Below are 15105 nucleotides of genomic sequence, written 5' to 3' on the forward strand. Positions count from 1 at the left end.
AATTAGAGGCCCAAGTCAGGCAGAATGGCACCAACTCTGGTTGGTGGTAGCCAAAGCTGGGTGCAGTGCACCCATTTTGGTGTTGCTACACTCAGAACGGGTAAAACCCTGCAGCCTAGCAGATTACCTACCTAATGCAGGTAATGCAGCTGCACTTTCAAAGTAGGGAAGAGTTCAGCCTTGGGCTGCCGGCTAAAGCACACTCTCGAAATACACAGATACTATTTAGAGGACAGATCCCCATCCCGCTGCTAGCTAGCATCCATTTTCTCCTACAGTCCCATACTGCAGTAACCTTGTATGCCTCAGGGTTTGAAGAAGCTGACTAACCTCATGCTTTTTCCAAGCCCAGACTAAGTATCCTAACTTCTCTACAGGCTCTGCACCTGAAAAAGCGAGCAGCAAAAGCAAGTAGTCTACTCCAGAACTGTCATAAAGCAAGCTTAAATATTCACCAGAAAAAGAAAATGTTTTCAAGAGAGGATTTAGGGAAACCTAGCACTCCTCAAATATGTTTGATGTTTAATATTGCATAAAATTGTTCCTGAGGTTGTCAGCAATGTCCTCACGGCCCCTAGGGTTATTGCAGTATGTCCAACGATCTTTGTGCATCCTTCCCCATCCCTCCTCTTCACCTGTCTCTTCTCTTTTCATGAGCATAGGGCACAGCAAAGAGGACCAGACTACAGGAGCATTTCCCATCCTTTCCAGATGACTTTGCTCTGAAAAGGACTGGGAGTGATTTACATGGCCAGCTGCTGCCGGGAGGGCGATGACTGTGGGCTCTGGCCCTGGCTTGCGTGCTGCTCAGCTCCCGATGGCACCTGGTTAACTAGTCTCCGACAGAGCAGTGTTCAGCGTGGGGAGGTTATAGCTCGTGCTTGGGACCGGACTAGCCCAACCTCAGAAGGGCCGGGCCCATGTATTTTAAGATAAAGCACATGTAACAAGAACTTTTCTGGATCTGGACCAGCACACTGCAGAATTAACCTTTTCCTGAGAAACCAAGGGGTCTCAAAGTGTGCTCTTCTTGCCTTTGCTAAACACTAAATAATTTTAAAATTGTTTTGGTCAGTCAAACCCGATCATCTTTTCACTACAGTGCAATATAAACAACATGTTTTTTCCTTACTAATACAATGACGAATTGTCTTCAAATAGCCTTACTCGCGACGGGCAATAACTCTATTTCTCCTATGCCTTTTGTCTACATTTTGTTATTTGAGGAGGGGATAATTGATCTCCCTTGTTTTTGAACATTGCATTTTTATCCTTTTGAGACAGCACTTGCTATTCCACCATCAGGTACCAAGTGCAACATGCAGAGGAATCAATGGCAGAACATGAGGCTAAGAATAATTAGCCTATGGCAAAGAACAGATGAGGTAAATACACTGAAAGTATACAATTCTATTTCTGCATGTTATATGGATGCATACAGCATCTTCATGACTAGATCGTCTACCCATTGATGCCTCTGGCAAACGATTTCTGCCTTCAGTTGGAATGGCATCAGAGTTTAACCCTAGCATATACTGGTTAAAATGTCTTTTATATTACGCTTAACATAGAGAGATCTCCTTTACTCTTCAGCTAAAAAAATGCCATTTCTTGTTTTGATTTCTATGCTAATACAAAGAGTGCAATGTAAATCACATTTAACTTTAAGTACCATCTCAAAGGACCTGTTAACAAACACCAGGAGAGGATTCTAGATATGTGATATTTATAAACATACTGACTTTGCGAACTATAATGACTCTGCATTATTAAGGGCATGGCCCTACCAAATACTGAGTGCCTGTTGCAAGTTAAGTGCCCTGACTTTCATTGACTTGATGGGGTTTCTAAAAGGGCCAGGTTTTGCAGTGTCAGGATCCTCTAAAAAGCAAGTCTTTAGAAATTTCACCCCATAGCCCCAGGTTTATCATCTTGCAAAGACAATGGAACACATTTGCTTAGCTTACAGCTGAATATTTGTTTTTTCCCACCTGACAGCTTTGCAAACTCAACTAGACATCGAGCTGGATTTTTCCCTGTTCAAGCATCATCATCAGCAATAAAGGTATTTTTGCCTTGAATACACCTGTGCAACTCCATTAGCCTTCATCAAGGTTACATGTGTGCCACTGAGGCTATATATGGAAGACAGCTGGGATGACAAGACCTGACTGCAGACACAAATTGACCTCTGGAATATTTATTGCTGCTGATGATGTGAGAGAAGTCAAAAAGTGGTGGAGCTGGCAAATGGGATAAACTTCTCCCTATCTTTTTCTTGCACCGCGGGCGAGTCTCACATGAGCCACTGAAAGACAATAAACACTGAAATAAAGGGTTTTGCTTTCATAGAGTTCCTTTTCAGAGCATTTTAAAAGTTTTTTTGTCTGTTTTTAAATGAGTGCATATTAAGCAGTGTTCAATCTAAAGCATATCTCCATTCCATAATTAAATAATAAAGCAACAATAATCCTCTCAGTGTGCATCTAGAAATAGATGCTGCCTGGTGACTTCTGCACACACAGACGTCTTTGTAGCCAAATCCAAATGACAGTCTTTGGCCAGTCAGTTATTGGATTTCTATAAACTGACTCTAAGAGCTCCTTTCCCTATAGACTCTTCACCTTATCACTCTAAAAAGCCTATACTGTAACCTTAACTATTAAATAGTAATGAGCAGACAGAAGAGAAGGGACAGGAGAGATCTGGCATAGCTACAGCTAGCAATCATTAGATTTACAGAGGGGAAAAGACATGCTTCCTAGGCCAACATATTTTTTATGAATAATTGATAAGGCAGTCAGCACAGTTATATCATAGAAATGTAATATATATCCATAATTATAAAAACAGCTTTGTGCAAAAGGACATAATACACTGAAAGGAGATACCAGCCAATATGCCATCCTGAAATAAAATACAGTCACTATTGTGTTAGTTGGCAAAATTTAAATACAGGATTTGAAGCAAGCAAAATGTTCTTTAATCCCATTTTTTAGCACAGTCCAGGCTCAGTCTGCTCAGGAAAATACTGCAAGGCAAAATCAGCAGCTGCATTAATTTGCTGATGATTGAGAGAAAAATGAAAGTTATCCTCATGGTTTTTTTCTCCCTACTTGCTACTCTGACTTACTAATAATACGAGAATACCAATTTATTCCTGTGCGAGTATATGAAGCATACAAATTGAAAAATCAATGTAATGGAAAAAAAAGATTATCATGCACTGTTTAGAATCAATCAGCTAGAAACAGAGGGGGCAAAATGCGAAGGCGGAGACATGACGTTTAGAAAATGTACATATTACACCTATCCTAAGCTAAAGCAAAGTGTTTGTAGGAGAAAACTACTCTTAGTCTAATATGCAGACTGAGCTATATGTTTCCCCCAAATTGTCTGATTTCCAATTTTTCCTAGACAAATTCATCTGTTGCCTTTTCTTCATTTAAAAGTCCCCAAATAATAAAAATATCAATCCCTTTGCCCATAAAAGCCACACGTAGCATGTAACAAAGATTTCAGGGTGAAGGGATTAACATACTCAAGCTACTTCATCAGCATGGCGCCCCAGCATCGTTCACCAGCATGCTGATGGCTTCTTGTAGCCCAAAGGACAAACTTTTGTCGTACGTGACAAGTCCCTTGACAACACGGACAGCCATAATTCTCAGTTGTGGCCTGAATCACTTTTAGCAGTTTTGTTTTAATCTTAAATCTCTCAGTGGTGGAACACTTTCTTCGGCCAAAACAGGCCGCTACCGGTCAGAAATAATTACGTTGTACGAGTCAGATGTGTAACGAATGGATCTGAGGCTCGGTTTGGAAATACATTCAGAGGAGGTGGAAAGAATGGCTACTGGCTCTGTGACAGGAGATTCAATCTTCATAAACCTGCAAGAGAGGGGAGGAAAAAAAAGCGACACAAATGCGCCCTACAAAAGAACAGAGCAGATCACAGCTGGAAGGAAGGCAAACCTTTTAATCAGGTCCTTGAAATACAAGCTGCAGGAAGCTAGAACATTTTGGTGGACTTCAAACTCTTTGCCTTCAACAATAATTTTCAGGTCTGTAAACTCTTTCGCTCTGCGTTGCTGGTTCAACTCCTTCAACATTTCTGCAGAACAGAGAAGACAGACAGTGCCAGGGTTCCCATTAAGAGTTTTTTATTTTTACTTTTTACTTTTTATCTTTTTTTTGTAAAGAAGTAGAGAAACAGGAAACAACTGATATTTTTGTTGGTAAGATTGGCTCAACACAGACAGTCAGAAGTTACAAACATAACACACTAAAAAGAAAAAAAAAAAGAAAAAGCGGGAACCAGTAGGTCTAAACAACAGAAATATATATACAGAAAAAAAGCAAAAACAATCCTGAATTTGGAAGGGTTAAAAACAAAACCAAAATATTTCAGCATCAGCAAATCAGAAACACAGAGAATGCATTATCACAGAAAAGTTGAAAATAATTTGTTATAAGAAAAATCAAGAGCTAATGAATTTCTATCCAAATGCAAATAAGTTTTGAACATACTGGAATAATATTAGTGAAAATATGGAACTATGATGTAATATGAACTGGATATGGGTCAAAATAATAAAATCACAAGACCTGCAGAAATAACATATCCTTAACTTATACATAGTAAAAAAGTGTTAAGCCTCTCAGTTAAAAGAATGAAAAAGTACTCTATAAATAACATATTAAATTATAGTGAATAAAAAATTAAGCAAGTTATCAATGCATCTTGCAATATAGCTCAGCTGTATAGACTACAATTGTATATGTTTCAGGATTAGCTTAAAAGCATCCTCGTGGTAAAAAATAATCCCACACAGAGAATAAATTTCTGCCTTTTATAGCAGCTCCCTTTTTGCACTCCGAGGATTTTTACTATCACAGCATTTTTTTTTTCAGCCTTCAATGGCTTCATTTACAGCAACAATCAACTTTCACACATCATGAAAGACTCGTAATGATTAAAATAACCTATGAAAGTGTTTCCATCCTGCAATAAAGCACCTACCTTGCGTGATGCCTCCTGTTACGCAGCCTATTGGTACTAACCGAGTGAAATAAGAGCATGCCACGTCGTCATGTCTGGATGTGTACTACTAAGCAACCTACATGTTTTATATACTGGCTGGACTTTTAAGGGTAAGACTTCTCTCCAAGTTTGCAGACCAAAGTGGCTATCAAGATGAATAATATACTTTTCACCTGGGCAATAGTCTGGCGGTTCAGAAGCCAGTAATCAAGATGATAAAAGAGCTGATTTTAAATACTAAAGGATTTTGGTTTTATTTTATGTTTGCAATAGGTCAAGGTTCTCATTTTCTCCATGTAACACCCTGAACACATTCCTCTTCAGACACATCTGTAAATCAACAGTATTTCTTTACGTGGAGGCCCTCTTTACACAAAGTAAAAGGACCTGAAGAGTGTGTAACTATAACTGCATTTAAAGCCACTGTCGGGCTTCGGCACTGCATTGCCAAATCAGCGCCAAAGGGCCTTCTGGTAAAATCGAGTTAGACCCAAATAATCTCTTTTTGCTCCCCCTGCTCCTCCAATGAAACTCAGCAGGAATCATTTCAGCGAAGTGCTAGTGGTCAAACAACAAGCGAGCATGCAAATACACCATGCTGCATTAAAAGAAACGAAGTTCACCCAAACCCCAACATATGCGGTGCACATTTTTCAGGCCTAAGTAAATAAATGTCACCTTGCACATTTACGTCTATTTAATAGAAACACAGTAGTGCCTGAAAGGCTAATTATTCTGTGCTGAAATGGGTCAGCGCTCTCCAGAGAGCAAGCAGATCATTAGAGAGGGCACGGAAAGAACAGCGGGCTCGTGTCAGATCTATAATAGAGGAAAATAAACCACTCTGTCTGGTGGGTGCTATAGCATGGACTGTTCTTCAAGAATCCGCCTGAGCCGAAACACAATGATAGAGTTCAAGCAAATACGAAACTTAAAATGGGATCCAAATGTTCGCTCCTCCTCAGAAGAGCGTCAGCTCTGTGCCACGGTCTGGCTTGGCCACGAACACTTCAGGCCTCAGCTGAAGACCAAGGAAACTCTGGACAAAGCAGGTGTTTGGTCTGATCTAGGGTCAGAGTGCGCAACACCTTTGGTCTCACAAGCCTTGCACTAGATCTATCTTTTGCATCTTTTTGGAGAGGACAGAGGAGGAAATATTTTTCTCTTCCTTTTCAGATATGCTCTGCTTTTTTTTTTCCTGTCTTAGCCCATTTTTCCACTTTCACTTACAGCAACTACATTTTCCTCCAGACCAATTTTCTATCATTTCATGCCTTAAAGACAGTTAGTTACTTTTTCCCTCTAAACTTTTGGATATTCTCTGTTATCCCCTATTTAATTTCACTTTTTTCATTGTTTTCTGTCATTCCTGTGCTCAGATTTGCCCATCTACTTTCCTCCCTCCACTGCACTTGCACTCTTCCTACATTGCCATTCAATCTCCTGCCTTTTTTGTAGTCTCAGTGGCAGCCCCGCACAACCTTCCTTTCATGTCAAGGGCTCCAATCAAGACTAAGCCCTACAAGTTTAAGATTATACTTATGCAAGAAGAGGTCAATCTCTGTTTCACTTCATTCCGTTTCCTCCTTTTAAAGCCTGTGATCAATTATTCTTAATGTTCAAAGACAGCCGGTGCATGAAGAGCAGCCACATAGATGGACGCCCGCACGGCAGGAGGGGAGGGGAGAGTTAAACTAGGCTCTGAACGGGCTGGGGGATTTTGGGGGTGGGCTCAATGTGAGCAGGGTCATAGAGCCCATCCTTGAAACCATGTCTGCAGCTGAGATTGCCAAATATCGAGGCACAAAGTGCAGCCACTGCACTAACGGTGCTGGGCTCTCCGCGTCCACCAGGAGAGCTGGTTGGAGCACCCAGGTCCCCACACCGCTCCCCCTGTAATGGACCGATTATTTGGACTTTACAGAGCAACCTTTAATCACATTCAATCCGGCAGCTCCTGGGCACAGTTTCTACCTCTGCTCTTTACACACCTCAGTGTGCTTTATGCTACATGCATTCATTAAGGGAGGCACACCATGAAACACAGGTCTGGAGCACCAGGGCAATTTGGCTCATAAAAGACAGAAACCAGAACAAGCCCTAAGCAGAAACTGAAGCTTCTCCTTTTCCTACTGCCATCTGGAGGAGGTAATTCCCTCCTCATGCCCCAACTTGCCATACTGCCCTCCACAGAAAAATGACTACGAACAGCCCTGTATTTTGTTTTTTTTGCTGCTCAGTTCCTGAATCATAAAGCGAAGAGGCAGGTGGAGAAGAGAAGGAAGTCAGGAAACTGCACTGATTCATCGATCTTCCTAGCCGAGGCCCCTTTGTATTACTAAATAACTAGCAGGCATTAGTATTGGACACAAGGTTATATCAGAACGGGCTCTCACTCTCAGAGTATTTGTAATGCTCACACTGTGCTTAGCCAGGCATTAATGATTTATGAGGACTCAGAATCAGTTGCAAAACAAATTTTTTCACCAGGTAATAATGCCTGCCGATGAGTTGTAAAAGGAGAGACAACACAGTGTGCTCCTGGCAGTGAAAAATGATCTCGACTGTCTCCTGCTAGTCCCTCTTTTGGGGTACTCCTAATTTGCAGCTTTTCCTCCAACAAATGGAGTTTCCTGGAAGACTGAGGCAGGGATGTGCCGAATATTTCCTATTGCTTATTTATTCCCTTGCTTTCTTTGCTCTTACAGAGAGTTTTTTTCTTTGCTTGTTTGACTTCTTTTTTAAAGAGATCCAGTTGAAATGAAGTGCAGCGTCGGTCAAAGGTTTCAGGAGGGCACTCGTGTTCCCTCTTTTCAGTAACTCATGGGCAACGTACTCACTGCCACAGTGCAAAGCATTTTCCTTCCCCCTCTTAGGGGCCCACCTGCTTTGGGGTCTCAGGAACCAAGCCGGTCCTTTCTGTCTTTTCCATCATTATTGATGCTAAGTCATTCTCAGTCAAAGACTCATTGAACATTTTCTTCACACAGATGTAAATAACAGACACCAGCATGTTCTTCCTTAATTACACGAGCTGCACAGCAGCAGAACCTAAAAGGGACTTGACCTGAAACCCACAACCAAACATCTCTACGGAGTTTGAGAAAGCCAGCACTTTCCATTTCACCATTATCAGCCTTCCCACTATTGCTTGGGGGCATTTAAGCATAATTATATTGAGAGTCCCAGAGACAACATGGGACAGAAGATGTAAGTGACTTTCCTCGGTCAGTGACAGAGCCTGCAAGAACTCAGAAGCTTTGATTCCTGGTCCCCAGCTCTACCCATTATACCACATTTTCTTCCTCTTAATTAATGGACAAATTTCAAATGAAACCAAAGAGCCCGTAAGCCTTGGATCAAATATTGGACCAAGAACAACTGTGCAATATTGTAGATTAAGTAAACGGAACAGAAATGATACAGCAAATCTTTTCTTTTTAATCACTCATGATCTGACTATAAAAATGAACAACTAACTTACTCCCCAAAGTCATTTATTTTGTATTTCAAGCGCAGTGGAGATTGGGTACCCAGTCAAAGACCCTTGCTAATGCAAGTTTCAGTGGCACAACAGAAATTCTCAAGTGTCTTTCCATTTTTAATAACAAACTCATTACTTCAGCTTAAATTCTGACAGGTATAACTTTGAAAGGTGGCAATAACAGCTCAAATATGAAGAGCCTTGAAATATGGAAGAATGGTTTCACACAAAAAGTGTTTTTAAAAATTTGCTTGGGATAACTAACCTGTTATAAAACTGCAAAGGGTAATTGGTGAAACATCACTAATTATTACTCTTAAGAACATGCAAGAGACCAGTGCTTGCCCAGATAGCTTAATTCTTTCATGATTGGGTCAGAAAATGTGGGAAAGCCAAGAAAAGTTTTGAGAAGGAAAATCCAATTACTTTTTTGCCTTAATAAGTAGGAAAGTTAATTCCCAAGGTTATGTTCTAGTTATGCAAAACATGCTTTTTAACCATTCGGTGCCAGCATGCACACTTGCACATTTTGATAGAGAGTAATAGGTTTTATGTAGCCACAAGAAGTTAAATTACGACGCGAAAGATCTAATCGTCCACTAGGAAGATAAAAGTGTCATGGAAGTCTGTGCCATGGTGAACCTGTATGTAATGTCTTCCTCTTATGTGTGCTAGTACTTCCTAAGGGCGCTTCCAGAACTACACAGACCTGGCAAGAAATTACACAAGACTTCATGACTTTTTTCGGCAATTTTGACAAATCTCTCTTTCTCTTCAGTGCAACACTCATAGACACACGAAGAACCCAAAAGTCTAGAGAATGCCATAATAAGTCTCTCTATCTACCCTCATGCTGTTGATATGTAGCTCAAAGTATCTGCCTAGAGAGGCGGCAGCTAAATGCCTTGTCACATTATTTGGCCAGCCTGCCTAGACACACTTGGCTGTGCAGCTGCCGAGGCTCTTCTCTGTTCCACGGGGGCATTTTGACACCCCAGACCCAACCATCACTGAGCAATATCCCCCAGGGACTCCCATGATTATCAGGCAGGGATTTAGTTAGTTCCCAGCTGAGAAATACACTACTGGCTATAGCAACTTCCATGTGGTGTGGAGAAAGCACGTATCTCTGGAGAGCAGCTTCTTACTCATGACGGAGGAAAAGAAATAGGTCCCTTACTCTCTTTTGCCCTGAAGTGAAATAGTAGTAAAGACAGAGGGGAAAGACGGAGACCTGGTGGGAACCATTAACAATTGAGGGTGTCTCAGATACTATCCTGTGACATTGAGTTTCCTTCCTGAACCCTAAAAATTATATGTCCAGTTGTTCAGGCTGCCTCTGTAGTCAAAAGAGACGCCAGTCTCATGCACAGCCTGTCTACTTCTGCGCGCTAAGCCAGGCAGGCTGAAGTGCCCTCTCGCATGGATGTCTCCCTTCATGGATTACCGAGAGAGGTTAGAGAAATACCTGAGACCAGGCACATTTTTTTGGGCAGCAGGTGTGACTAAATCTGTTGCAGGTAAATATTTATATATATATATATTTTTTGCTGTTGGAGCTGATCCCAAGAGGTGTTTGACTTCTGGTGACAGAGTGCTCCAGAAGCCGGTAAAGTCCTGTCAAGGGCAGGAGGAGGAGGTGAAGGTGGCATAACAGAGCAGGGGCTCAGCTATATGTGATCCTTGATCTGTGAGATATGAGAGGCCGAAGAAAAGTGAAGCACTCTCCCCCAACTTCCGTGATGAAGTGCAAAGACAGCTAATGGCTTGGGAAAGAGGTGCAATAGCTCCTGTATTATACGAGGGTGTACAGTCCTCCTCTCCCAGTCTGTATAATTAAGGGTATTGATTATGGACTCTGCACAGGAGGCCAGCTGGCTCCAAAGGCATCTGAAAACACTTGACTGCTTATGGCCAGTCTCCTGAACATTTTGCTCTCATAAGCCCTTAAGCCAGATAAAATGAACAACTGACAAAAGCTCAATGACGGCTGCTGGAGCACTGCAGGCTCAGCGAGGCTGTGCACTGCAGAGCCCCTGCTACCACAGCTTCGCTTCCCAGTGAAGATGGAGCATATGTTGATGGAGAGGTATCACTGCTGGGGTAGCTGCACCAAGCTCTCTGAACAAAAGCCAACGGGAGTCATCTTCTGCTGGCATGGATGTATGCTGGGTTTTGTCAGCACAGCAATGTGAAACACGAGGAGGTGTGAATTTTTCATACTCTGAGCTGATACGACTACGGCAGCAGGACTTTGTGGTGTAGACCAACCTGTCTAGATCTGCTTAGTCTTGCTGACACTGTTATATACCTGTGCTGCTAAAGAAAACAGTAACAGATGCTGAAGAGTGGGAAAATATTTTTAAATCCCATACCGAACAACACATATGTGACGGTATATGATAAGCCTGCTCAAAGGATTGTTGGCAATGAGATGCCCCATTGTGCTAAATAATTTTTCATTGTTCACATAGACAAATCCTTCTCACCTTATTATGGTGAGAAAGGGTCAACAGCGTCAGCTGCGGTGATAACTCACTTGAGGAAGACAAGTACAACTGTACATGTAAACAGAGCCTTTCTCAGTTTATTAAAAACTCAGGGAAGCCACAGTAGCATATTTTGAAACCAATTTTCAGGCTATTGTCATCACTAGAACTGACATTAGGAGGTACCTGAAGGGCCTCTTCACACCTTACAGAGTTGGTATTTCCCCATGTTATGCCACAGAACTAGTTCAGCGCCTTTCCTGTTTACATTCAGAGATGAGCTACACACCTAATTTCTAGAAAATCTACTTTAAACTTAACTTTGGAGAGATACTGATGCCACAATTTATGCATGAAAAGTTATTAAAAAAGGGAGTTCAGAAGCTAGAATGACTCAGGTGCTTTGATTTGCAAAGTCCTCGATGGTGCCCTTGCTTGCTTATTTATAATTGCACAGGGTTACATATGCACAGTGGACATATTTGACTGGCTTTGAAAGTGAACTGCAATTTCATGATATATGGAAGGACAGGAAGAATGAGAAAAAACATGGGGACAATCTGGTCTCTTCAGTTTTCCAACACAAACTCTGATCTGTGGCCCAATGGATCAGCAAGAGCAAGTACCTGCTGAGGTGTTCACATGAAGATGGAGCTTCCTATGTCGGGACCTGCCTTTTTTTCAGGATTCACCTCTGATCAAACATACAGTTGGCGGTGCTCTGTTCTGTGTTGAACAAGGCAAAGAAACCCCAGGCGACCCTGCAAAATTGCTAGCCTGGCCCCTGTTCCATACCTAACATGCTGCTATTTCAGTTAGCACTGTAACTTGGTTTCCAGACAGACAATAATTTTCTCTGGAGACAAAGAGAGAGAGAGAAAGAGAAGACAAAGAGAGAGAGAGAAAGAGAAGAAAAAAAAAAATCTTTGCTCATTGGAGACTGGGAATAGCCCAGATTCAAACAGAAATTTAGTTCTGATTGTTTTATTTACCAGCAGACAGCCCTGAATGTCAATACATGCTTAAGGGATAGCTAAAATATTTATTACTATGTGATTTGGGATGGATTCAGTATTATCCTAATTGCTTGTAGCACAAGACTCGCAGATAGCTTTTAGACCTTTTTGATCTCTTTATGTAGTGCAAGGCATTAGCTAAACGTTTTCTAGTTTGGAAAGCTTTGAACAAGAAGCACCCATCTGTGAAACTGATAGTGTAATCAACAGGCTCCCCGACATGTCAGCAACGCTCAGATGCTGACCAGTTTTGGTGGGATAAGGACAAAAGCTGTGAATTGCGTGTTAACGGCAATCAGCCACACGAACGGGCACACATACAGCAGGCTTGTTTTCCGAAATATGAGAACAACAAAAGGCAGGTTTTGTAAAATAAAGCAGTGATGCATCCAACACAAATTGCAGATATCAGTGGTGAGTTAAAAAAAAAATAACATGACTGAAAGGCATAACACCTGCCAATCAAGGATTTCAAAGTGCTTCACAGACATTAATGAGTGCACGTGGGTGCATCCTCTGCCCATTTTAAAGGAAAGCACTCTCCCAGAAACACCCAGTTTCAACAGGAACAGGACTTATTTTTTTCTTAATCGGTAGGTAAGCGCAAGTAAAGTAATTCTCTGAGATAAGCCCATCTTTACTAACCAATGGTAACACAACCGTCTCCTAACATTTCAAGCTACTGCAACATATGATGCCTGATGAAGGCCAACAAAAACAATTTAAAGTTTTTGCCTTGAAATCTCACACTTTGAGAAGATATTATCCACCATCTAAAGCTAGTAAAGCAGTAAATCTAAATATTTAGGCCTGTATACTCAGTGGATGGCTTAGTACCCTGCATATGTCATGCCCGAATGCATGCGACAGCATCTCTTGCTCTGGTGGGCATCTCATGCGACAGAGACCTGGTCTTTCGGCACACACTGTGCCTCCACTGTGAGTCTCAGTGATTCATTACGCTATCAGAACGGACAGGTGCAATCAAATAATGCAAAAGAAAAAATGAAAGCCCTGCCAAGCAACTTGAGGACCTCCCTCGGGGTATTCTGCCACCGCACAGCTCTTCCTCAACAGCTGCTTCGCTGCTCTACGACTTCAGCATGTGACAGTGACGGCACTCATAGCCACCCATGGTTACAGAAGTAATAATAGTAATGGTTAAGTGCAAGGCTATTATCTTACCTCAAAATCATAAATTACAATAGATTTGGAGGAAATGATAAATAAGCTGTTATTTATTTGTGCCTCAGGCATTTGGGCGTAATTGCACAGACATCTGAAGGCAGAAAGCTTGGGAATGGTAGTAGGGGAGAGCGGCGGGAGAGAGCAGGAATGGATGGGTGGGGAGGGGGGCTCTGTCTCAAAGAAACACTCTTCTTTTATGATTTTTTTGACATTACGAATATGGTATCCCACGTTAAAAAAGCCATAGTTTGTGTCAGATTTTCTTTGAACATCTCCTGACTTATAACATTTTCTAACATCTAGGTTAGATCTATCTTGGAGATACGAAGGATTTTCTAATTGAAAAAAAAAATCTTTCACAAGCACCATAACGTTTTCAAAGTTTAGCAGTGTTGTAGCTGCTTGAAATGTTTTGTAAAATGTGTTCCTCACTTCTACATAATTCACGTTTCCCCTTAATAGGGTAAAACTCATTTTTTAAACCTCGTTCTTTAAAAAAAACCCTCCTTTGGAAGGTATTCTCGTAAATATTAAATGTTTTTATATAAAGCTTGGCAAAGTCACTTCCTGGTATCTGTGTTGCATGAATTGCAGTTTGTACAGTACTGCAAGATAATATGGGCTGCGACTGGCTGATAATGTAAGAAACCATTTAACTGCAAGTTGTTTATATTCATGGAGGTGTTTGAGTAACTGCCTCACCAAAATCTGAATAAAAAAGGTCACTTTTAAGAAGTTTCTTAAGATTAAAGGACAATGAGTTGTTTAATGACTATTTAAATTTATAGACTCTCTAAGAATTAAGCAAGCTTACACAGACTATTTTGAGAGCTGAATGACTTTCACATAATGAAGAAGGTTGGTAAGACCTGCCTAAAACGTTTCAAGTACAAACGAAAATAAAGGGACATCTGAGAAAACCGGGTGAATAAGAGAAAGCTAAGACTTCGACGGTGAAGGTAATATACAAATTCCACTGCAATTTCATAATCTGAAAATGTTACTGCGACCGACCCACGGAGGTGCTGAACCCATGAAAGGATGACAACAGGCAATTTTGAATCTAGACAAGCATGAAAGAAGCATGTTTTCCTCCTTCTGTGTAGTTATGGAAACAGAGAGCTATAAGCCCCCTCCTAGTTGAACGAGGGCTTTTTTCTTCTCTCTGCTCCCATCCTCAACTTTACAGCTGTCACCACAAGTCATCCCGTTCACTCCTGCAAGCCAGCAGGCAGCAACCAGACATCTAAGGAGAGGAGAGAACAAAAGCAGCCGCAATACAGCTTCAGTTCAAATGACAACATCACCAGGGCTCCAGCTAGCGCTGCGAAGACAAAGTTGTAAAGTTTTGCAGAAGAATTGAAGGAAATTCCTCCACTAGTGGCCTTTGCGGGAAATCAAAGACCTATTTTAATCTAAGATACTAACAGCTTCTCTTGCTAATGACCAAAATATCTAGGCCGGCGGCTCCTCAACTGCAGTTTGCAGAATGGTGGTAGTCCATAAAGGCACTTGCAGTGCTCTAAAACGACATATTAAAAGTAAAACATTAACTGTTTCCAGTTGAAACTCGGCGTTAAAGACTCGGTGAAATGTAAGAAATGCTGAGGGCTGACAGAGCTTTTTGGAAGACGCTGTTGAAACCACACAGTTCAGGAGAAGAGACATGCTACAGCTTTAGGTAAACTGAAAATAATGAGATTTAATTTCGACTGAAGAGTCTTGCCGTGTATTGATTTGCCTGTCTCACAATGAAAATCATAAATACCCTTATGTAGCGTAAATACTTGTCCTTGGCACACTGGACTTTGGGGAAGTCATGTCAGTATTCCCACTGATGACTAAACTACGATATAATCTAGGATGCCAAACTTAAAACAGAAA

General features: G+C 41.4%; 1 protein-coding gene across 6 annotated transcripts in view; it reads right to left on the reverse strand.

The window, feature by feature from the left end:
* KLHL29 (kelch like family member 29) overlaps positions 1-15105 on the reverse strand; it is a 374292-nt gene that overhangs the window by 60063 nt on the left and 299124 nt on the right. For all 6 annotated transcript variants that reach the window (XM_064508357.1, XM_064508356.1, XM_064508354.1 and 3 more), the window contains one exon: positions 3976-4114. In XM_064508357.1, coding sequence (XP_064364427.1) covers positions 3976-4114 — 139 coding nt within the window. The remainder of the gene's footprint in view (positions 1-3975; positions 4115-15105) is intronic.

The sequence above is a fragment of the Dromaius novaehollandiae genome, chromosome 3, assembly GCF_036370855.1.
Source record: "Dromaius novaehollandiae isolate bDroNov1 chromosome 3, bDroNov1.hap1, whole genome shotgun sequence".
Taxonomy (NCBI): domain Eukaryota; kingdom Metazoa; phylum Chordata; class Aves; order Casuariiformes; family Dromaiidae; genus Dromaius; species Dromaius novaehollandiae.